The sequence below is a fragment of the Thalassophryne amazonica genome, chromosome 2 (assembly GCF_902500255.1).
Source record: "Thalassophryne amazonica chromosome 2, fThaAma1.1, whole genome shotgun sequence".
NCBI lineage: Eukaryota > Metazoa > Chordata > Actinopteri > Batrachoidiformes > Batrachoididae > Thalassophryne > Thalassophryne amazonica.
The window spans coordinates 143,606,312-143,630,510 of NC_047104.1; the positions used below are offsets into that span (position 1 = coordinate 143,606,312).

At 43.2% G+C, this 24,199-nt stretch overlaps 1 protein-coding gene across 3 annotated transcripts in view; it reads right to left on the bottom strand.

Moving 5' to 3' along the window:
* lrp4 (low density lipoprotein receptor-related protein 4) overlaps positions 1–24,199 on the bottom strand; it is a 353,204-nt gene that overhangs the window by 8,873 nt on the left and 320,132 nt on the right. For 2 of the 3 annotated variants that reach the window (XM_034195478.1, XM_034195495.1), the window contains 8 exons: positions 22,100–22,262; positions 21,728–21,953; positions 11,322–11,625; positions 10,956–11,174; positions 6,500–6,634; positions 5,011–5,119; positions 4,560–4,752; positions 1,096–1,209 (listed from right to left, as the gene is read on the bottom strand). In XM_034195478.1, the coding sequence (XP_034051369.1) occupies positions 1,096–1,209; positions 4,560–4,752; positions 5,011–5,119; positions 6,500–6,634; positions 10,956–11,174; positions 11,322–11,625; positions 21,728–21,953; positions 22,100–22,262 (1,463 nt within the window). The remainder of the gene's footprint in view (positions 1–1,095; positions 1,210–4,559; positions 4,753–5,010; positions 5,120–6,499; positions 6,635–10,955; positions 11,175–11,321; positions 11,626–21,727; positions 21,954–22,099; positions 22,263–24,199) is intronic. The other variant, XM_034195486.1, reaches the window with a different exon arrangement.

Below are 24,199 nucleotides of genomic sequence, written 5' to 3' on the forward strand. Positions count from 1 at the left end.
TCATTACTTGTACTTTGGCAGTATTGTACTGTGTGTGTGTGTGTGTGTGTGTGTGTGTGTTACCACTAGTTTGTCTCATTAGCCGAGAAACATCCAACTTTTGCTTACACAATAGGGTTATGAAGTAGCATAGTTATGAAGAATGCTATTCCTCAGCAAGAAATACAAAAGTAGACATACTGTCCACATTTTCAGCATGCTAACACGAGTTATCAATTGTTGTAAAACAGGCATTAAACGTTGGACCCCAAAAACTGTATGGTCTGTGTGTGTAAGAAGAAAAAGAGAGAACTCTTGCTCCATGCCTGTAACTGTGTGTATTTTAGCAATTTCTGCTTAACGATAAAGGGTTTACTTATAAATAACCGTGACAAGGGAGTTACTTAATTGTGACATGAAAATTTGTTGGCATCAACTATCCATTCATCCATTTTCTTCCGCTTTATCCGGAGTTGGGTCGCGGTCAACTAGTCAACTAATATTCTGTTCAGTAAATCAGGGATCCTTATAGGGTTTTAATGAATACTAATTATACTGAAATTCAGTCCTGTTCAGAATGTCCACTTCAAAATTGGTGAAAAAAGACAAGTTTTGTGGACAATATCAATTTTGTCTTCAGGAAAGTGGGCGGTCCTTAGAGGGTGGTGAAATGGGTTCATGTTCAAATTCAAACTTGTCCAGGATACCGATGTTTAGGATGTTCAGTTTAAATTGGCCAAAAATCCAATACATTTGTTAATGTTATCATGGGGAGAAAAACAACGTGACTGACGCATGCATTCACCGAGGAAGTGTATTTGTAACTCCCCCTCTGGCCTTATGGCTGGTGGGAAATAGTACCTTGCCTAGTAAAGTGGGAAGTCCCTAGAATTGTCTGGTGAAACTCAATCACTCAAATTCAGACTCATTTCAGATATAATCATTTGAGAAGCTCAGTTCAAAGTTATTACAGACATACAAAAGTGTGACTATTGCAAGAATCCAATTCTGTGTCCTCATTGTCCCCTTATGGCCACTGGGAACAATTAATACAGTTTCACTGACTGTAGAATACCTTTTAACAGACACATAAGGAAAATATTTGAGGTCACTTACTGGTGGAGCACGGTCGTCCATCTGGCTCATCAGGACAGGAACAAGTGAAACTGTTGGGTTTGGCGAAACAGAGGTGAGTGCAGCCACCGTTGTTCACACCACATAGGTTGGTACCTGACAGAAGCAGAGGGCTTATTTATACCGAGCAACAAATGTGAATAAAAAGACCAAAAGGTAATTTGATGCCATTACAGGAGGCTACGGCACAACTGTGGCTGTCCTGATTTAAAGATGTCATTCCTTTCAGCAATGGTATCAGTGACCAGTTGTCTTATAAATAGACTAAATTTGTAACCGTAAATAACCCATAAGACACAGTAGGTGATATGTAACACAACATCAGGCGTGGAAGCATGTGCCAGCACAAGTGAATGCCACATTACACCACACTATGGAACTGCCTGGGTCCTGATGGGCAAACACCCAGTCAGACAACCAATCCATCCTCAACTCTCAAAAGTAGCTCAAACGTAGCCGGCTGTCTAACGCAACCAGGCATTCCTTCAATCTTTTCCAGTTTATAGGGTTCTCAGCACTGAGGAACCTCATGGTGGATCATCCATCCATTTTCTTCCACTTATCCGAGGTCGGGTCACGGAGGCAGCAGCTCAAGCAAAGCTACTCAGACCTCCAGATCTGCACACACCTCCCCCAGCTCCTCCAGGGGAACCCCAAGGCATTCTCAAGCCAGCTGAGAGACGTAGTCCCTCCAGCATGTCCTGGGTCTTCCCCGGGGCCTCCTCCTGATGGGACGTGCCCGGAACACCTCTCCAGCGAGGCATCCAGGGGGCATCCGGAAAAGATGCCCAAGCCACCTCAGCTGGCTCCTTTCGACAGAGGAGCAGCGGCTCGACTCCGAGCTCCTCACAAGTGACTCACCTCCTCACTATCTCTAAGGGAGCACCCAGCCACCCTGCAGAGGAAACTCATCTCGGCTGCTTGTACTCGCGATCTTGTTCTTTCGGTCATGAGCCAAATCTCATGACCATAGGTGAGGGTTGGAACATAGATCGATCGTTAAATCGAGAGCTTTGCCCCCCTGCTCAGCTCTCTCTTCACCAGGACGGTCCGATACAGCGACCGCATCACTGCAGATGCTGCACCGATCCGTCTGTCGATCTCACGTGGTGGATCATGGCTGGGGGAAAGCACCACATGGCCATCAGGTTGTAAGTGACATTAACCTCAAAATGTCAGCAGAATGCCTCATTTCTGGTTTACCACAAAAAAAATACGATGACTCCAGGTGGTACAGAATACAGCAGCTTAAGAAATTAATGACTATCTGCCAAAGAGATGAAGCTAACACTAATTAACTGAACGCTATGGTCAGAACTGCAAGTGAGGGGATGCTCTTTGGCCGAATGTGCATTCTGACTTTTTAAAAAAGCTGGTAGGTACAATAAATCCCAGAAAATATTTGCATAACACTGTATTTTTCTTTTTACCGTATTTGCACATCTGAGGGCTCAGGACCGAGCATCCGCACACCCCCTTTTCTGAAGAAAGTTGGTTAAATGGCCACCCAAATTTAAAATATAATTTTTTTAAAATGAAAGTTTATTAAACGCCCACCTAAAATAAAATTAATTCCATGACCCCCACATATTGTAAAAAACCCAAAAACAATGATTTTTCATTATGTTTTTCACCCCTTTTGTGTCGGAGTTGTGATGACATCACCATTTGTCCTGTGCTCTTATTATGAAAGACTCTTGTGCAAGAAACAGGAAGTGTTCTCTGACAATGTGGCTAGCTTTGTACAAGTCACACAGTGGAGGTATATCAGTTTGTGTTCCTTTTTGTCTGACAAAAATCCTTTTTCCATCCACCAAAATGATTTCCTTGTCAGCTGATGTCTGCAAAGTTTGTCATAGTTTTGTGCGTGTTCAGAACTTTGACGAGAGTTCAGATGGAGATCTTTCCTGTTGCTGTTTGGAGTGTGAGAGAGTGGGACACAGATAGCAACACACAGCATTTCTGGACTGAACATGGAGAAAACTGACTTGGCTTGTCGACACTCAGCAACAGACTGGATGCTCCACTGTTTTCAATGAGAGGCTGATGGGAAAATTATGGCTTGTTTTATCTTAACAAGCAGAAATCACAGACAGCAACAAATGGATTATTTACCTGCAGAGCGGCCTGGATTTAAGCAGGTAGGAGTTTTTTTTGTTGTTTTTTTTTAAGACAAGTGCCAGAATTTTCTGTTTTAATATAAACACTGTGCAAAATGTTTCAGTGAACTAAATTACTATCTGTGTGGTTAACGCTGAAACTAACCATGCACATCATATCACCTTTTATTCATTTGTGCTGCAGCGATGGAAAAAGTGCCAGACAGAATGTTTAACAGCCCACCTGACGTAATTTTTTTTTTTTAAATGCTCACCTCAATTAACTTAATTCCGTGACCCTCAGCATATTGTAAAAAGCAAAAAACTGAGTTTTCACAATTATGTCATACCAGAGTTTTCTACAGCAGCACGGTGGATTAGTGGTTAGCGCTGTTGTCTTACAGTGAGAAGGTCATGGGTTCAATTCCCGCCTGTGGCCTTTCTGTGTGGACTTTGCCTGTTCTCCCCGTGTTTGCGTGGGTTTCCTCCGGGTGCTCCTGTTTCCTCACACATCCAAAGATGTGGGTTAGGTGGCATGGAATCTTTAAATTGTCCGTAGGTGTGCGAGTAGGTGTGACTGTGTTTGTTTGTCTGTTTGTGGCCCTGTGGCAGACTGGCGTCCTGTCCTGGGTGTACCCCGCCTCATGCTCTATGACTGCTGGGATAGGCTCCAGCCCCCCGCGACCCTTGATTGGACTAAGTGGTTGAAGATGAGTGTGTGTGTGAGTGAATGAATATAAACACTGTGCAAAATGTTTCAGTGAAGCAAATTATTGTCTTTGTGGTTAGTAGTGGAAAAACAACCGTGCAGTTACGTCATCTTTTTTTTTCTCTCCACCAGACACCAGCTGGAAAGAAACATTTAATATTATTAAGGATAAAGAAAAATATCCAGACAGAGACAGGTGATTAATTATTATTTATTTGTGAGGAACTCAGACATTTGATTGAAATGGGCGGTCCGACACGTAATATTTGGCTGCGTTTGTGCAAATGCCCACCCCCACTTCAAGCAGAATTTGCCATGGAACTCCCAGGGTGCTCAGACGTGTGAATACAGTATTATATTAAGTATTAAAAGGATACTTTTTAAAATAATGTTTGTTCTAAACATGCCTTTAATTATCAATAAATAATTTCTTAACGTGTGATATAATTACTGAAAGTTGACTGTTTCTGTCATGAACACATGACGGCAGGTTAAATGTCCACTTTTCATAAGTTATTGTGCCACCTTCTGTCAGGTTGAGTGAACTACATGTTACCTCAAGGGTTAAGGACACCAGTGTCCACTTGAGCTTCTGCAGAAAGTGGTTTGAAGGTTGACTGAGGTCTGATGTGTCTTACCTGTTTGTCTGTGAGGCGATACCACTATAATGTCCATGAGGCCCTCCATGTTGGCCAGCACGGTTTCCTTGTTACGGCCGTTGTGTTTGTCCACCCGCTGGATGGACTTAGTCTGCCAGTCCGTCCAATAGATCCAGCGGTCTTGCTGCGAGAGTCGGGAGAAAGCAGTTAGAGGGGAGGACACCGGCTTCAACTGGGGAAAGGAGGGAGAAGAAAAGAGGAAAAACACAGACAAGGAGCAGGGGATGGGAGGAAGAGAGGGAAGGGAAGGAAGAGAGGAGGAAGAAAAATGAGGCTCACAGTGGAAGGGAAGATGAATGTGGAAGGTTAAGTTGAATGAGTTCAGCATGAGGACAGAAGGACAAGCCGAACGGTGTGCGCCAATGAGTGAGAGACAGCAGACGAGTGGAGGAGGCAGCCAGGAGGAGGAGGCAGCTGAGGGCGGGGCTACCTGTGTGAGGGCGAAGGGGTGGGACACCGGGCTGACCAGGACTTGACGCAGTTTCCCATTCAGGTCTGAACTCTCGATCCGGTCTAGATGGGCGTCCACCCAGAAGATCCTACACAACAAAGCAGGAACTCACATTATTATTATTATTATTTTGTGTGAAAATATTTTAAAGACTACAAATATGACTACTGTACATACTACATGGATGCTTAGGATGAAAAAAGAGAGACAGCAATCCAAAGTCTTGGTAAATTAAAAGACAGCAACTATTCACGTCAAGTCTTAAAGCCTATTTTTATTCTCTTTCTTATGAATAGTTTTTATTTTTTATATGTTTTATTCTTTTACTTCTGTTTTTAATTATGTATTTGAATTTTTAAAATTTTTATTTACTATTTATTTTAATTTTTTTATGTTGAACTGTTCTGTATGAGGTGCCTTGAGACGGCTTTTGTTGTGATTTGGCGCTTTATAAGCCGATTAAATTGAAATTGAACAACATTTTATTGAGTCTTAAAGTAAATAAATATGAAATTGGTCACTGGATCCTTAAACTTTGGACATAATAAACTCTATATGGTGGATCCTTGATCTCTGGACATAAATAGAAATAAACAAAATCTGTAGTTTTTGTCAAAAGCATTTCCTTTCAGACATTTTGGCATGAATGTCTTTCCATATATCTGAGCTGAGCTCTTACAGCTGGCTGTGCTGTATGTCAGCATCAGTTTAATTAATAAAGAACACAGGACGCCTCATTTTGGGAAGCATTTTACAGCATTTGGAAAGAGGTGTCATTTTATTTGAAGCGGCAATTTTGTGTCAACGGATCGGAGGACGATTCTCATTTCTTGACTACAACATAACAAGAGTCCCAGTTAGTGACTTTAATCCACACAAAAGCGACTCACGATATTTTAATGGCTTTGAGAGGAGTTAAGAAGCGGACTTACCGCTTCTGAAGAGCAGCGAATCAAAGAACCACGAGCCAGTGGTTCGAAGCATTGCTTCAATGGCTCACGCATCAAAGTGGAGTCGCGCTGCAGAAACAGTTGATTACAGAGTCGCTGCAGACCAAACCCTGAATATCCGTAAGACTTTATTCGTACGTCCGTATGACTCTGAAACTTAGAAAAATCCGGATAATTTACGGACAATCCGTATAGGCTGACATGTATGGATTCGAGGAAATAAAAATGAATCTTTTGCTAGTTCTTTTAGACGGCAAGATTTTGCAAAAAGATGGAAATCCGTCCAAAGACGGCGAATAAGCATCCATGATACTACAAAATATTTTACACTGTGTACAGTTATGTATACAATATAACATGCATATAATTTTGCTCAAAATATCAAAATGACCGGTGCTGTCATTTAAAGGCCTGAAGGATTTGTGTGTTTAACTTTGCTGGAGGTTTTTGGTCTCGTGAGGATTTCTCTACTCCAATGAGGATCAGATTTTTCTAGGCACACAGCTTCTCCTACTGACCTTCGTGTGTCGTAGTCTAGCGTCAGACCGTTGGGCCAACCCAGGTCAGTGTTTATAAGAACTTTCCGGTCCGAGCCATCCAGATGGGAACGCTCAATTTTTGCAATGTGACCCCAGTCAGTCCAGAACAGGAACCTGTAGAAACCAGGTGAAACGGGTGAGGGGAAAAAAAAAAACGTGAAAAACCCTCACAATACTTAAAACTGTGTGAATAAACAATGTTACAGCACAACTTTTCAGTTTAACATATTTTTTTTTAGAAACCAACACTTTTTGTGGCATTTAATTCTAAATTCCAAATAAAAAACAACAAAAAAAATTTATGTTTGCCCAGAAAAAGTAGAGCGTGGTTCTCCATCTTTCACATTCTGAGAAACTGACATTTCTCGAGAATGTTGAGAAACCGGCAGCTCCAAACAGGTGAAAAGACTTATCAATCAATCAATCAATCAATCAATTTTTTTATATAGCGCCAAATCACAACAAACAGTTGCCCCAAGGCGCTTTATATTATAAGGCAAGGCCATACAATAATTATGTAAAACCCCAACGGTCAAAACGACCCCCTGTGAGCAAGCACTTGGCTACAGTGGGAAGGAAAAACTCCCTTTTAACAGGAAGAAACCTCCAGCAGAACCAGGCTCAGGGAGGGGCAGTCTTCTGCTGGGACTGGTTGGGGCTGAGGGAGAGAACCAGGAAAAAGACATGCTGTGGAGGGGAGCAGAGATCGATCACTAATGATTAAATGCAGAGTGGTGCATACAGAGCAAAAAGAGAAAGAAACAGTGCATCATGGGAACCCCCCAGCAGTCTACGTCTATAGCAGCATAACTAAGGGATGGTTCAGGGTCACCTGATCCAGCCCTAACTATAAGCTTTAGCAAAAAGGAAAGTTTTAAGCCTAATCTTAAAAGTAGAGAGGGTGTCTGTCTCCCTGATCTGAATTGGGAGCTGGTTCCACAGGAGAGGAGCCTGAAAGCTGAAGGCTCTGCCTCCCATTCTACTCTTACAAACCCAAGGAACTACAAGTAAGCCTGCAGTCTGAGAGCGAAGCGCTCTATTGGGGTGATATGGTACTACGAGGTCCCTAAGATAAGATGGGACCTGATTATTCAAAACCTTATAAGTAAGAAGGCGAATTTTAAATTCTATTCTAGAATTAACAGGAAGCCAATGAAGAGAGGCCAATATGGGTGAGATATGCTCTCTCCTTTTAGTCCCCGTCAGTACTCTAGCTGCAGCATTTTGAATTAACTGAAGGCTTTTTATGGAACTTTTAGGACAACCTGATAATAATGAATTACAATAGTCCAGCCTAGAGGAAATAAATGCATGAATTAGTTTTTCAGCATCACTCTGAGACAAGACCTTTCTGATTTTAGAGATATTGCGTAAATGCAAAAAAGCAGTCCTACATATTTGTTTAATATGCGCTTTGAATGACATATCCTGATCAAAAATGACTCCAAGATTTCTCACAGTATTACTAGAGCTCAGGGTAATGCCATCCAGAGTAAGGATCTGGTTAGACACCATGTTTCTAAGATTTGTGGGGCCAAGTACAATAACTTCAGTTTTATCTGAGTTTAAAAGCAGGAAATTAGAGGTCATCCATGTCTTTATGTCTGTAAGACAATCCTGCAGTTTAGCTAATTGGTGTGTGTCCTCTGGCTTCATGGATAGATAAAACTGGGTATCATCTGCGTAACAATGAAAATTTAAGCAATACCGTCTAATAATACTGCCTAAGGGAAGCATGTATAAAGTGAATAAAATTGGTCCTAGCACAGAACCTTGTGGAACTCCATAATTAACTTTAGTCTGTGAAGAAGATTCCCCATTTACATGAACAAATTGTAATCTATTAGACAAATATGATTCAAACCACCGCAGCGCAGTGCCTTTAATACCTATGGCATGCTCTAATCTCTGTAATAAAATTTTATGGTCAACAGTATCAAAAGCAGCACTGAGGTCTAACAGAACAAGCACAGAGATGAGTCCACTGTCCGAGGCCATAAGAAGATCATTTGTAACCTTCACTAATGCTGTTTCTGTACTATGATGATTTCTAAAACCTGACTGAAACTCTTCAAATAGACCATTCCTCTGCAGATGATCAGTTAGCTGTTTTACAACTACCCTTTCAAGAATTTTTGAGAGAAAAGGAAGGTTGGAGATTGGCCTATAATTAGCTAAGATAGCTGGGTCAAGTGATGGCTTTTTAAGTAATGGTTTAATTACTGCCACCTTAAAAGCCTGTGGTACATAGCCAACTAACAAAGATAGATTGATCATATTTAAGATCGAAGCATTAAATAATGGTAGGGCTTCCTTGAGCAGCCTGGTAGGAATGGGGTGTAATAAACATGATGGTTTGGATGAAGTAATTAATGAAAATAACTCAGACAGAACAATCGGAGAGAAAGAGTCTAACCAAATACCGGCATCACTGAAAGCAGCCAAAGATAACGAAACGTCTTTGGGATGGTTATGAGTAATTTTTTCTCTAATAGTTAAAATTTTGTTAGCAAAGAAAGTCATGAAGTCATTACTAGTTAAAGTTAATGGAATACTCAGCTCAATAGAGCTCTGACTCTTTGTCAGCCTGGCTACAGTGCTGAAAAGAAACCTGGGGTTGTTCTTATTTTCTTCAATTAGTGATGAGTAGAAAGATGTCCTAGCTTTACGGAGGGCTTTTTTTTATAGAGCAACAGACTCTTTTTCCAGGCTAAGTGAAGATCTTCTAAATTAGTGAGACGCCATTTCCTCTCCAACTTACGGGTTATCTGCTTTAAGCTACGAGTTTGTGAGTTATACCACGGAGTCAGGCACTTCTGATTTAAAGCTCTCTTTTTCAGAGGAGCTACAGCATCCAAACTTGTCTTCAATGAAGATGTAAAACTTACCTGACGTGAAGGGAAAGAAAAATGGCAAGTTTATTGATAAACTAAACATTAACAAACATTCAGGATTGCATTCCCATCATATTAACAAAGAGCAGATTGATTTTTGTGTCATAAAATTTTACCCACTATGAAGCAGCACGTGTAACTCAGACAGCTTCTATTGAATTTGTTTCATCAGCTGGTCAACTTGTCAAGGTTGAGTGTTTTCATATTCTTATTACACTCATCCTTAGTGACAGATAGATTATATTATATACAGATATTTGATCCAACTGGGACAAGATGTGGTGGAACGATTGAAGATTGGCCAGAGATATAGTGAGTTTGACAAATGTCAATTAAAAGGCAAAGTCGTGGGCTATGGCTAATATCTTGGCCTGGTGGTTTTATATACAGGGGATATTTAAAATGGTTATTTCAAGAAATTTGTTATGGTTATGAGTTAGCTAAGGCCAGGTTCACACAGCAGGATAATTAGGCCGATATCAGACCCGATCTTCCCCTTCCGACAATCTTAAGGACACCCTGACAATCATGATGATGCTAAAGATAATCTTATCAGATATTCCGCCCGTGTGTGGTGTGTTCAGAGCGCTCTGATCTGCTTGGAAGGCCGTCAGGAGCGCTCCGACCGCAAATCGGGGATATTCAGCATGTTGGATTTTTTTGGTCCGATATCGCAGCGTGTGTGGTGTCCTCTGACCAAAACAAGCTCACAGCCTGCTGAATGTGACGTGCAGCTAATCAGAAAGCGAGGTGACAGACGCACGGAGCGGAAAATAAAATCAAAACAGCTGTTCTGACTTATCAGAAAGTCCGGTGGTCGCGCTGTCATCACTTCTTTAAAGAACACCTTTTTCTTTTTGTATTGTTTTTTCCCTGTTTTAAATAGTCCACAAAGTACCTCCGTTTGTTTACTCTGAAGTCACGTTTAATCTCGAGAAATTTTGCGAGATTTCCTGTCTGAACTGTAAATGTTCGTGTGTGAAATCTGTTCGTGTGTGGTGTTGCTGTCCTTACCGTGTGGCTAAACACCACACACTGTATGACCAAACCTGTTAGATTTATGATTTTTTATCTTCGTGTGTGGTCTCAGGTTTTGGAAACCTAAAGATAATTTTAAAATCCTGTCGTGTGAACCAGGCTTAAGAAACACCAATATGAAGTGATATATCACCTTTCCAGGTTGGTCACATGACCTTGAGGCTTTAACACTTTAAACACAAAGACTTGGAGCCCATATGAAATAAATGGAAGGGTTGTGTCTTAGTTGAGGATAATGCAGAATCAGAATAACAAATAATTAATGTGCATGAATTTGTGCCCCGAGTGCCACTTCTAGTTATATTTTCCTACTCTATAGAAGAGGAACCAACTCATAAAATTTTTTTGTTGCAAGCTGGTGCAGCGGCATCACTTGGCTGAAGTGCGCATGTTGCACCAGGGGTATAGTATTCACCTGTTTATTTCTTCTACATGGTATCCCTGATAGATGGGTTAGGCAGTTTTAGGCAGAGGTGAAGTTCTTCCAATGTCACTTGTCTCACCCTTTACTTGGGAACACTGCGATCGCTCGCGGTTCATCCAAACTATTGTTGACCAGGACTTTGCGGCTTGTCCCGTCCAAACGTGCCACCTCAATGGTGTTTCGTCCGGTGTCTGTCCAGTACATGTTCCTCGCCACCCAGTCCACAGCCAGCCCATCGGTGGTCTTCAGGCCCTGGCTGATCACAGTCTCCATGCCACTTCCATCCAAGTTGGCACGCCTGATAAGCAAAGTAAGAGATGATGATACCACAAGGTTTCATAGTTAAGCTACAACTCAAAGCACCAATACCACCTCTAGTAGCTGGCAATCAGCAGAATGCTCAAACACAAACACGCTTTTCAAACTTGGTTTCAGGTGATCGTACCTAATAACATCCAGGGTGACATCTGTGTAGTAAAGTTTTCCGTCCATGCTGTCATAGTCGAGTGAAATGACATTGTGCAGCTCCGGGACTGGCACATGAACATCAGTGTGGTCATTGGTGTCCAAAGAGATTCTCCTCACACTGACACGGTTGGAGAAGAGTAGGTACGTTTCTGGGGAATCGTCACATGACCTACCGTCCCCCTTTAGCAAGATGCCAGTGGGACAGGCGCAGGATGTGCCATTGGGGCGAGGCAGGCACAAGTGGGTACAGCCACCGTTTCGCCACCCACATTTATTAAAACCTGGAACAGACAAACACACTTGCACCAAAGCCCAAAATGCTAAATCACATTTAAGGAGATGTCAGATGTGTTCAAGTAATGAAGTTTTTAGTGACTCCTTTTAGGGAGTCGCAGTTTTGACACCACACAACACGTATATGAGGTACAGTTTCATCTTGTCATACTGAATACTGCTGCGTGACTATTTTACCTTTGGCCAGCTTTCATTTTTATTGCCAACGATAACGTCATGCTGCAGCACACTCCACCCTATGTGCTGGCGAAGTGTTATGCCGCATTCACACTGGACGCCACGTGATGCCACAAATCAGCGCCAGGTGTGTCGCTCTGCTTTCGCTGTGAAAATTCACCCCAGTGTGTCATCATTGGACCTTGATCACACAGAGCGAGTTGCTGTGCTCTATTTGTTGTGGAAAGCTGACAAACATCACCAGCGGCGCCGTCCCTGGGTTCACAACATCCTCATGAGACGTTCCCAATTTGGGGAGTTTCATTATTTGCTGCAGCAGCTGCATCCGGATGACGGCCACTTTCAGCAGTACTTCCACCTCTCCAGGTGCACATGTGAACAATTAAAAAAAAAAAAAAAAAATGGCTGCTGCTGCAGTTCCTCACTCTCCCCTCAAACTCTGTCATAATTGTATTATAAACCAGTCACCATTTGTTTTATTATAAATCTGTGTAATTAATAAAATTATCTTCACGGACGATTCGTTCGCACGCGCACGTGAAAAAAAAAAACTGGCTGCTGCTGCAGTGCTGCTGCTCGCTCTCCCCTCAAACTCTGTCAATTTGTGAAATAAAGGACAAAAGGGACATAAGTCCTGCTCACAGGCTGGCTGTCAGAGACAGGACATGTCCACATCAAGTATAAACTCCAGACATCTTCACATCACTACATATCCAGTCCCTGATTGGTCATTACAAGACGAAAAAGTTCAGATTTTATAACTTGGGGAAGAGGGCGACGCCATGCAACGCGATATGGCGCCACAAACACGCCAATCGCTCAAAATCGCTTTATTTGCGTGCATCGTGTTGCATTACGTGGCTTGAACTTTTGTGGCGCCACAATGCATCCTTCCATAGGGATTACATGGCAACCTGTCGCCGCCGTCACTCGCATGGCATCCGGTGTGAACGCGGCATTACAGAATGCTGGTTCATAACATACTTGGGTTTAGCACATGCAAAACTTTACAGCATTTTTGATCATTGCAGGGCTGCAAGATTTGGTGAAATTTGATGTGCAAGTGCAGACTGCAAATATTAATTTAAAATGCAGAGTATATTTTGATTACAGGACAAAGAATGGTCAGGATGGTCCTACAAACTCTGCTTACATTACATTAGCCTTAGAGTAAGGCAAAGATAACACACCATTAACATGAACTGAAACTCATCTCACAGATCTGGATCCTCGCTTTTTCTGCACTTCTGTAAATTTGAGGTGCTGTTTGGTCTGAAATGCATGTTCATAAATACCTTTTGCTAATCAATTACTCCTTGGTCATCTGCTTCGAGTGCAAATTATTTTGACCGACTCTTTTCACTCATGGGCCTGTCACACCTTGACGATTTAGCCAGTGTACGCCGACAGGCCCGTTTCCTCTGAGCGGCCCATTTCAGTGTGACATGGTACCGATCAGATTGGTTAAGTCTGGCTTGGCTCTTGTTTCCAAAACAAGAGCTGGGTGCTACACACTACACACCGGGAGCTGGGTGCTCCCAGTGTGTAGTGAGCAGTGTTGCCACAGTTACTTTGAAAAAGTAATCCAATTACTGATTACTCCTTGAAAAAGTAACTTAGTTACTTTACTGATTACTCAATTGTAAAAGTAACTAAGTTAGATTACTAGTTACTTTTTTAGTTACTTTTCCCAGCTGCCGACAACAACCCTCTGCCACCTCAACATGACAATCAATCAATCAATCAATTTTTTTTATATAGCGCCAAATCACAACAAACAGTTGCCCCAAGGCGCTTTATATTGTAAGGCAAGGCCATACAATAATTATGTAAAACCCCAACGGTCAAAACGACCCCCTGTGAGCAAGCACTTGGCTACAGTGGGAAGGAAAAACTCCCTTTTAACAGGAAGAAACCTCCAGCAGAACCAGGCTCAGGGAGGGGCAGTCTTCTGCTGGGACTGGTTGGGGCTGAGGGAGAGAACCAGGAAAAAGACATGCTGTGGAGGGGAGCAGAGATCGATCACTAATGATTAAATGCAGAGTGGTGCATACAGAGCAAAAAGAGAAAGAAACAGCGCATCATGGGAACCCCCCAGCAGTCTACGTCTATAGCAGCATAACTAAGGGATGGTTCAGGGTCACCTGATCCAGCCCTAACTATAAGCTTTAGCAAAAAGGAAAGTTTTAAGCCTAATCTTAAAAGTAGAGAGGGTGTCTGTCTCCCTGATCTGAATTGGGAGCTGGTTCCACAGGAGAGGAGCCTGAAAGCTGAAGGCTCTGCCTCCCATTCTACTCTTACAAACCCTAGGAACTACAAGTAAGCCTGCAGTCTGAGAGCGAAGCGCTCTATTGGGGTGATATGGTACTACGAGGTCCCTAAGATAAGATGGGACCTGATTATTCAAAACCTTATAAGTAAGAAGAAGAATTTTAAATTCTATTCTAGAATTAACAGGAAGCCAATGAAGAGAGGCCAATATAGGTGAGATATGCTCTCTCCTTCTAGTCCCCGTCAGTACTCTAGCTGCAGCATTTTGAATTAACTGAAGGCTTTTTAGGGAACTTTAGGACAACCTGATAATAATGAATTACAATAGTCCAGCCTAGAGGAAATAAATGCATGAATTAGTTTTTCAGCATCACTCTGAGACAAGACCTTTCTGATTTTAGAGATATTGCGTAAATGCAAAAAAGCAGTCCTACATATTTGTTTAATATGCGCTTTGAATGACATATCCTGATCAAAAATGACTCCAAGATTTCTCACAGTATTACTAGAGGTCAGGGTAATGCCATCCAGAGTAAGGATCTGGTTAGACACCATGTTTCTAAGATTTGTGGGGCCAAGTACAATAACTTCAGTTTTATCTGAGTTTAAAAGCAAGAAATTAGAGGTCATCCATGTCTTTATGTCTGTAAGACAATCCTGCAGTTTAGCTAATTGGTGTGTGTCCTCTGGCTTCATGGATAGATAAAGCTGGGTATCATCTGCGTAACAATGAAAATTTAAGCAATACCGTCTAATAATACTGCCTAAGGGAAGCATATATAAAGTGAATAAAATTGGTCCTAGCACAGAACCTTGTGGAACTCCATAATTAACTTTAGTCTGTGAAGAAGATTCCCCATTTACATGAACAAATTGTAATCTATTAGACAAATATGATTCAAACCACCGCAGCGCAGTGCCTTTAATACCTATGGCATGCTCTAATCTCTGTAATAAAATTTTATGGTCAACAGTATCAAAAGCAGCACTGAGGTCTAACAGAACAAGCACAGAGATGAGTCCACTGTCCAAGGCCATAAGAAGATCATTTGTAACCTTCACTAATGCTGTTTCTGTACTATGATGAATTCTAAAACCTGACTGAAACTCTTCAAATAGACCATTCCTCTGCAGATGATCAGTTAGCTGTTTTACAACTACCCTTTCAAGAATTTTTGAGAGAAAAGGAAGGTTGGAGATTGGCCTATAATTAGCTAAGATAGCTGGGTCAAGTGATGGCTTTTTAAGTAATGGTTTAATTACTGCCACCTTAAAAGCCTGTGGTACATAGCCAACTAACAAAGATAGATTGATCATATTTAAGATCGAAGCATTAAATAATGGTAGGGCTTCCTTGAGCAGCCTGGTAGGAATGGGGTCTAATAAACATGTTGATGGTTTGGATGAAGTAACTAATGAAAATAACTCAGACAGAACAATCGGAGAGAAAGAGTCTAACCAAATACCGGCATCACTGAAAGCAGCCAAAGATAACGATACGTCTTTGGGATGGTTATGAGTAATTTTTTCTCTAATAGTTAAAATTTTGTTAGCAAAGAAAGTCATGAAGTCATTACTAGTTAAAGTTAATGGAATACTCAGCTCAATAGAGCTCTGACTCTTTGTCAGCCTGGCTACAGTGCTGAAAAGAAACCTGGGGTTGTTCTTATTTTCTTCAATTAGTGATGAGTAGAAAGATGTCCTAGCTTTACGGAGGGCTTTTTTATAGAGCAACAGACTCTTTTTCCAGGCTAAGTGAAGATCTTCTAAATTAGTGAGACGCCATTTCCTCTCCAACTTATGGGTTATCTGCTTTAAGCTACGAGTTTGTGAGTTATACCACGGAGTCAGACACTTCTGATTTAAAGCTCTCTTTTTCAGAGGAGCTACAGCATCCAAAGTTGTCTTCAATGAGGATGTAAAACTATTGACGAGATACTCTATCTCCCTTACAGAGTTTAGGTAGCTACTCTGCACTGTGTTGTTATATGGCATTAGAGAACATAAAGAAGGAATCATATCCTTAAACCTAGTTACAGCGCTTTCTGAAAGACTTCTAGTGTAATGAATCTTATTCCCTACTGCTGGGTAGTCCATCAGAGTAAATGTAAATGTTATTAAGAAATGATCAGACAGAAGGGAGTTTTCAGGGAATACTGTTAAGTCTTCTATTTCCATACCATAAGTCAGAACAAGATCTAAGATATGATTAAAGTGGTGGGTGGACTCATTTACTTTTGAGCAAAGCCAATAGAGTCTAATAATAGATTAAATGCAGTGTTGAGGCTGTCATTCTCAGCATCTGTGTGGATGTTAAAATCGCCCACTATAATTATCTTATCTGAGCTAAGCACTAAGTCAGACAAAAGGTCTGAAAATTCACAGAGAAACTCACAGTAACGACCAGGTGGACGATAGATAATAACAAATAAAACTGGTTTTTGGGACTTCCAATTTGGATGGACAAGACTAAGAGACAAGCTTTCAAATGAATTAAAGCTCTGTCTGGGTTTTTGATTAATTAATAAGCTGGAATGGAAGATTGCTGCTAATCCTCCGCCCCGGCCCGTGCTACGAGCATTCTGACAGTTAGTGTGACTCGGGGGTGTTGACTCATTTAAACTAACATATTCATCCTGCTGTAACCAGGTTTCTGTTAGGCAGAATAAATCAATATGTTGATCAATTATTATATCATTTACCAACAGGGACTTAGAAGAGAGAGACCTAATGTTTAATAGACCACATTTAACTGTTTTAGTCTGTGGTGCAGTTGAAGGTGCTATATTATTTTTTGTTTTTGAATTTTTATGATTAAATAGATTTTTGCTGGTTATTGGTAGTCTGGGAGCAAGCACCGTCTCTACGGGGATGGGGTAATGAGGGGATGGCAGGGGGAGAGAAGCTGCAGAGAGGTGTGTAAGACTACAACTCTGCTTCCTGGTCCCAACCCTGGATAGTCACGGTTTGGAGGATTTAAGAAAATTGGCCAGATTTCTAGAAATGAGAGCTGCTCCATCCAAAGTGGGATGGATGCCGTCTCTCCTAACAAGACCAGGTTTTCCCCAGAAGCTTTGCCAATTATCTATGAAGCCCACCTCATTTTTTGGACACCACTCAGACAGCCAGCAATTCAAGGAGAACATGCGGCTAAACATGTCACTCCCGGTCCGATTGGGGAGGGGCCCAGAGAAAACTACAGAGTCCGACATTGTTTTTGCAAAGTTACACACCGATTTAATGTTAATTTTAGTGACCTCCGATTGGCGTAACCGGGTGTCATTACTGCCGACGTGAATTACAATCTTACCAAATTTACGCTTAGCCTTAGCCAGCAGTTTCAAATTTCCTTCAATGTCGCCTGCTCTGGCCCCCGGAAGACAATTGACTATGGTTGCTGGTGTCGCTAACTTCACATTTCTCAAAACAGAGTCGCCAATAACCAGAGTTTGATCCTCGGCGGGTGTGTCGCCGAGTGGGGAAAAACGGTTAGAGATGTGAACGGGTTGGCGGTGTACACGGGGCTTCTGTTTAGGGCTACGCTTCCTCCTCACAGTCACCCAGTCAGCCTGCTTTCCCGGCTGCTCGGGATCTGCCAGGGGGGAACTAACGGCGGTTAAGCTACCTTGGTCTGCACCGACTACAGGGGCCTGGCTAACTGTAGAATTTTCCACGGTGCGGAGCCGAGTCTCCAATTCGCCCAGCCTGGCCTCCAAAGCTACGAATAAGCTACACTTATTACAAGTACCGTTACTGCTAAAGGAGGCCGAGGAATAACTAAACATTTCACACCCAGAGCAGAAAAGTGCGGGAGAGACAGGAGAAGCCGCCATGCTAAATCGGCTAAGAGCTAGTAGCTACGCTAAGCTAGCGGATTCCTAAAAACACGCAAAGTGAATAATGTGTAAATAATTTATAGGTGATTCAGCAGAAGGAGTGCTTTAGTTAAGGCACGTAAAGATTACACTGGGAAACAAATCGTAATCTAGATAACTAGATCAATCTAACTGCGCAGAGTAAACAGCTAACAGATACAGAAAAACACCGCTGTGCTCCGGAACAGGAAGTGATACAATACCGCAGTGAGAGCCAACCACCAGTAGAGGCCTAAACAGGCGCCTCTCAGCTGAACGCCAGAGAAAGGCAGCCGCCTTTCAGGTAACAACAGGTAACAATGATACCTGTTTTGCCAAAACTTACTTTATAGTCACCCTTTCTTGACTTCAATGAAAATAAATACTTGTTTTATAAAAAGTAAAATAAAGACCTCTTTCTTGACCTCATATTTAACTGTTGACAGCACTGTAACAGTAAAACTTGCAATTTCGAACCTACATTGTTTATAAATGTAACTATTAAATTCATTCTAGCATTTTTCTAACATTTAAATTCTCTAAATATTTTACTTGTCGAAATTAATATTATTTTAAGTAGTATTAGTAGTTGTAGTAAAAAAAGGCTTCAAAACTGGACCTTTAATCTAGGGGTGTTGTGAGGGGGGCACATCCCTCCCCCACGCCCCCATTCCATCTGGATTCGCCCCTACTTTGGCGTTTGAGCACAAAGAATGGATAACATTTATTTATGCAGAAAACGTGACCAGATTTACAGGTAAGAAAGTTTTATTGTGTTTTCACATCATGTGGTCCTCAGAAAGAGAGTTTAGGTGCATTTGAGTGGAAAATAGTGTTAGTTGTTGACGCGTCGCGGAGGATCAGCTGTTTTAACGTGCAGATATGAAGCGGCTCAGCTCAGCTCTAAATAAAGGAGGAAAAAAAGTATAAAAATGTCTTTGTAAAGCTCAGTGCAGGTGTGCTGATCACCGCGCTTTAAGAGGTGAGGACGAGTCGAGCAGCTGCAAAAAACCGTGGATGAAAAGCTCACAGCTCACTTAAAGTGGGCAGTTCAGTCGAACCCCGACCCCCTGCCCACTGACCAAGTTTAATGCTGCTATCGACCCACAATGAAAAATAATAGTAACGCACAGTGACATGGAGAAGTAACTTTAATCTGATTACTGATTTGGAAAGATTAACGCGTTAGATTACTCGTTACTAAAAAAAGTGGTCAGATTAGAGTAACGCGTTACTAAGTAACGTGTTAACGGCATCACTGGTAGTGAGCGCCTTGTATGGCAGCACCCTGACATCATGGTGAATGTGAGGCATTACTGTAAAGTGCTCTGAGCATCTGATGCAGGTAGAAAAGGGCTATATAAATGCAGTCCATTCTACCATTTACCGTTGCCCAGTCTGAGCTGTTCGCATGAGAACTGCAGCTTTCGCTTTTGCTGCTGAGACAATCAATGCACAGCATCAATGGGTGTATTTTGACTTGTAACGTATATCAACAATCAACCCATGTATGCGGGTCGTATGAGCCCTACACTGGCATGCGTCAAAAATATTGTGCATGCTCAAACTTGCCGTACTACAAAGTATATCTGCATGATTTAACGTGCTCTTAACATATACAAAACTTACCCAGAATTTATTAGACACACACACCAGTGTATTTGGTGTATTTTTACAGTATAGACAGTTAAATTTGTCTCATTAATACCTGCAAATGCACAGAGGGTGATCTACAAATATTCCTTGATTTGCACGCGTTTTGTGATCCACAAACACAAATTTCCGATTTGTAGCTTGTGTTGAGTCCTACAAACTCTAAATAAGTGTATATTTGTAAATATATCATCTCAACAGCCAGGGGCTGTGAGCATGGACTGGGCCGCCGGGCCACCCGCCCTCGACTGCCACCCAATCCTCTCTGCACCCGACCCCCATGGCCCCCTCTGCACACGCGCGCGAGCCCCAACCCCAGACCTGGTTCAAGGGTGGGGCCCCGGCTCTGCCATACCGGGCGACATCTCGGTCCTTGATTTTTTACTGGTCATGGAGGTTCTGACCGTCCCATCGTCACGTCTTCCGAAGAGGAAGCAGAGACTGGGGACTCAGAGGTGGACTCATCCATTACCCAGGCCGAAGTCACCGAGGTGGCAAGGCTCCTGGGGTGGATGAAATCCGTCCTGAGTACCTTAAGTCTATGGATGTTTTGGGACTTTCTTGGCAGGCTGGCCTCTGCAACATCGCGTGGTGATCGGGGACAGTGCCTCTAGATTGGCAGAACGGGGTGGTGTTCCCTCTGTTTAAGAAGGAGGACCGGAGGGTGTGTTCCAACTATAGGGGGATCACACTCCTCAGCCTCCCCGGTAAGGTCTATTCCAGAGTACTGGAAAGGAGAATTCGACCGATGGTCGAACCTCGGATTCAGGAGGAGCAGTGTGGTTTTCGTCCTGGTCGTGGCACACTGGACCAGCTCTACATGCTCCATCGGGTGCTCGAGGGTTCATGGGAGTTCGCCCAACCAGTCCACATGTGTTTTGTGGATCTGGAGAAGGCGTTCGACCGTGTCCCTCGGGGCACCCTGTGGGGAGTGCTCCGGGAGTACGGGGTCCTTTGCTAAGGGCTATCCGGTCCCTGTACGACCGCAGCAGGAGCTTGGTTCGCATTGCCGGTAGTAAGTCAAACCTGTTTCCAGTGCACGTTGGCCTCCGCCAGGGCTGCCCTTTGTCACCGGTTCTGTTCATTATTTTTATGGACAGAATTTCTAGGCGCAGCCAGGGTGTAGAGGGGGTCTGGTTTGGGAACCACAGAATCTCGTCTCTGCTGTTTGCGGACAATGTGGTTCTGTTGGCTTCGTCAAATCAGGACCTTCAGCGTGCACTGGGGTGGTTTGCAGCCGAGTGTGAAGCGTCCGGGATGAAAATCAGCACCTCCAAATCCGAGGCCATGGTTCTCGACTGGAAAAAGGTGCTTCGCCCTCTTCAGGTCGGTGGAGTGTCCTTGCCTCAAGTGGAGGAGTTTAAGTATCTCGGGGTCTTGTTCACAAGTGAGGGACAGATGGAGCGTGAGATCGATAGACGGATCGGTGCAGCATCTGCAGTGATGCGGTCGCTGTATTGGACCATTGTGGTGAAGAGAAAGCTGAGTAGGGGGGCAAAGCTCTCGATTTACCGATCGATCTACGTTCCGATCCTCACCTATGGTCATGAGATTTGGCTCATGACCGAAAGAACGAGATCGCGAGTACAAGCGGACGAGATGAGTTTCCTCCGCAGGGTGGCTGGGTGCTCCCTTAGAGATAGGGTGAGGAGCTCGGTCACTCGGGAGGAGCTCGGAGTCGAGCCGCTGCTCCTCCACATCGAAAGGAGTCAGTTGAGGTGGCTCGGGCATCTTTTCCGGATGCCCCGCTGGAGAGGTGTTCCGGGCACGTCCCATTGGGAGGAGGCCCCGGGGAAGACCCAGGACACGCTGGAGGGACTCCATCTTTCGGCTGGCTTGGGAACACCTTGGGGTTCCCCCGGAGGAGCTGGGGGAGATGTGCGTGGATCGGGAGGTCTGGGCGGCTTTGCTTGAGCTGTTGCTCCCACGACCCGACTCCGGATAAAGCGGAAGAAAATGGATGGATGGAAATCTATCATTTTTTTTAATTTGCAAAAAATAAAATAAATAAATAAATTTAAAAAAGGAAAAAAAAAAAGGCATTTGCTGTGATTCAGCATTTGTGGATCAGCGATCACATGCATTCATCATTTTGCTCAGTGGTAAGAACAATCGCAGCTGAAGGAGGACTCACCCAGCGGCCTCTCCCTGTCCACAGCCTGGATGTCCATGAGGCCTGGAAGGTTGGGGCGTACTGTAATGGTGTTGGCCCCAGTGTTCTTGTCGGCCCTCTGGATACTGCGGCTCTGCCAGTCTGTCCAGTAAATGTGGGACCCTAGCAGGGTTAGACCATAGGGGTGCTGCACTGGAGTCACCAGTGTCCGACGGTTGAGCCCATTCAAATCAGATGTCTCTATACGCTGGATGAGGAGAGATGAGAGGAACAGTGGAAATGACTATATGGGTCTCCAAATAAAAAAACCTCAATATTTATATTGAAATGTCTATTTGATATTAACTTTAATCAAGAAGTTGGTTTCAGAGGTGTCGGGTCTCACTTACTGACCTCAGTGTGAGCGTCGGCCCACATCAACTGTGAGCCGGCCGTGTCGATAGCCAGTCCGTTGGGCCAGCCAAGGTTGTTACTGATGAGGACCACTCTGTCTGATCCATCCATCGCTGACCGCTCCAGCTTAGCATGTTCACCCCAGTCTGTCCAGTACATGTAACTAGAGGACAGACAGCAGATCAGGCAAACAATCTGCTGATATTATTATGATATACCATTGGTGCTCACATAAACACACCACTGTAAACTCACTGTATTCATCACCCGTTATACGGCTTGATGATGAAGTGGTATAGAGGAGGATTTTCTTAAAAAGACCTGAAAGTTTAGCGACAAATTGCCAGAAGGTACATCTGAGATGCAAGCCTAGATTTGATCTATTCTGGTGAAAGAAAATCCTTCTCCGCTCCACTATGAACCTAAGAGTGGTGACGCAAAATGCAAACTTTGCACTGTGCACAATTTCTCCAATCGCAGCCACATAAGCCTATAGCTTCTTCTGGGTTGTCTGGGTGTCTTGGTGGCTATCCTCACTCTTCTCCGTCTTGCACAGTCACTCAGTTTTTGAGAACTGATTTACCATAGAGTGCCATATTGTTGGTATTTCTTCGTAATTGATGTAAATAAAGTCCAAGACAATCAGTGGCAGCTTTACCAGAGAGTCGCTTCCACAACTACCACAAAAGACTCCAAGCTGTCACTGATGTTAAAGGGGGCAACACACGGTAATAAAAACGGGGGTATGTAAACTTTTGATCAGGGTCATTTGGGCAGTTTCTGTTGTCACTATGATTTAAAAAGAGCAAACAGTTGTTTGACAATAAATGGCTTTACACCCACTAACCATGAGTGAAAAAAGTTTTTGTGCCATCATTCATATTCTCTGAAAAATGGCCAAAACAAAAATTCTGCCAGAGTAATGTAAACATTTGAGTACAACTGTAGTTATTCAAGTCAGCACCAGTGATATTAGGATGAGATAATTGGAAGTTACATAAATGGACATAGAGACCTTGCCAAAAAGCTGCCGGCATCAATTAATAGTCTCTGGTCCCCTCTCCTCTCGGGGTAATGATGAAGCATTTAGCAGGCTGATGTCATTGAATAGGTGCCTGGTGCAGTTTTGTAGACAGCAAGGCTATAGTTTTATTGATAACTGGTCCTCTTTTTGGGTTTGTCGTGGCTTGGTGATGACGAATGGCCTCCACCCTACTGGGGAAGGTGCAGTCATCTTATCTGGAATTCATACAACCGTGGTTACATACGTAACTCTCGTTAAGTAACCCTTGGGCAAATACTGCGGTGTTATGGAATTTTCATTGATACACTGATGACACTCGGTACATGCCACTAACTGCTGATAACGTCATATGCATAAAGTCTTTAGAAGATTACCTTGCGTTAGTGAAAAGCTGGATGTCCAGCAATTTCTTACATTTAAACTCATAAATCAGAAAAGACATGCACATCCAAGACATGTAAAAAAGGCGTGCTGGATCAAAAAAAAGACAAATATCAAAAGACCCTGGTCCTCTGTCTGAGAAGGCTGGCTTGTCCTCCTCTGGATCAGGCGGACGTCATTACTCCATGTGGAGGAGTTCAAGCATCTCAGGGTCTTGTTCATGAGTTGGGGTATGATGAAGTGTGAGACTGCCAGACAGACTGGGACTCCAATCTGAAGTCCTGTGGGTGCTGTAATGATCCGTAGGGGTGAAGAAAGAGCTGATCCAGAAGGTGATTTACGCTCCTATCCAACTATTGTCATAAACATTGGGTAATGACTGAAAGAGCAAGAACGCAGAAACAAGTAGCAGAAATTGGATTCCTCTGCCAGGTATCTGGGATAATACTCTGGGACTGGGTGAGAAGCTCTACTGCCTGGGTGGGACTCTGAGTACAGCCGCTGCTTGTGTGCGTAGAAATGAGCCACCTGAGGTTGTTCAGGCATCTAGTGAGGATGCCCCCTGGTCATCTCCCTAGCGACGCTGTCCTTGCATGGGCATGTTGGGTGGAGACCCTGGGAAAGACCCAGGACATGACTGAGGAATTACATCACAGCTGACCTGGGAATGCCTTAGGATTTCCCAGGAAGCGCTA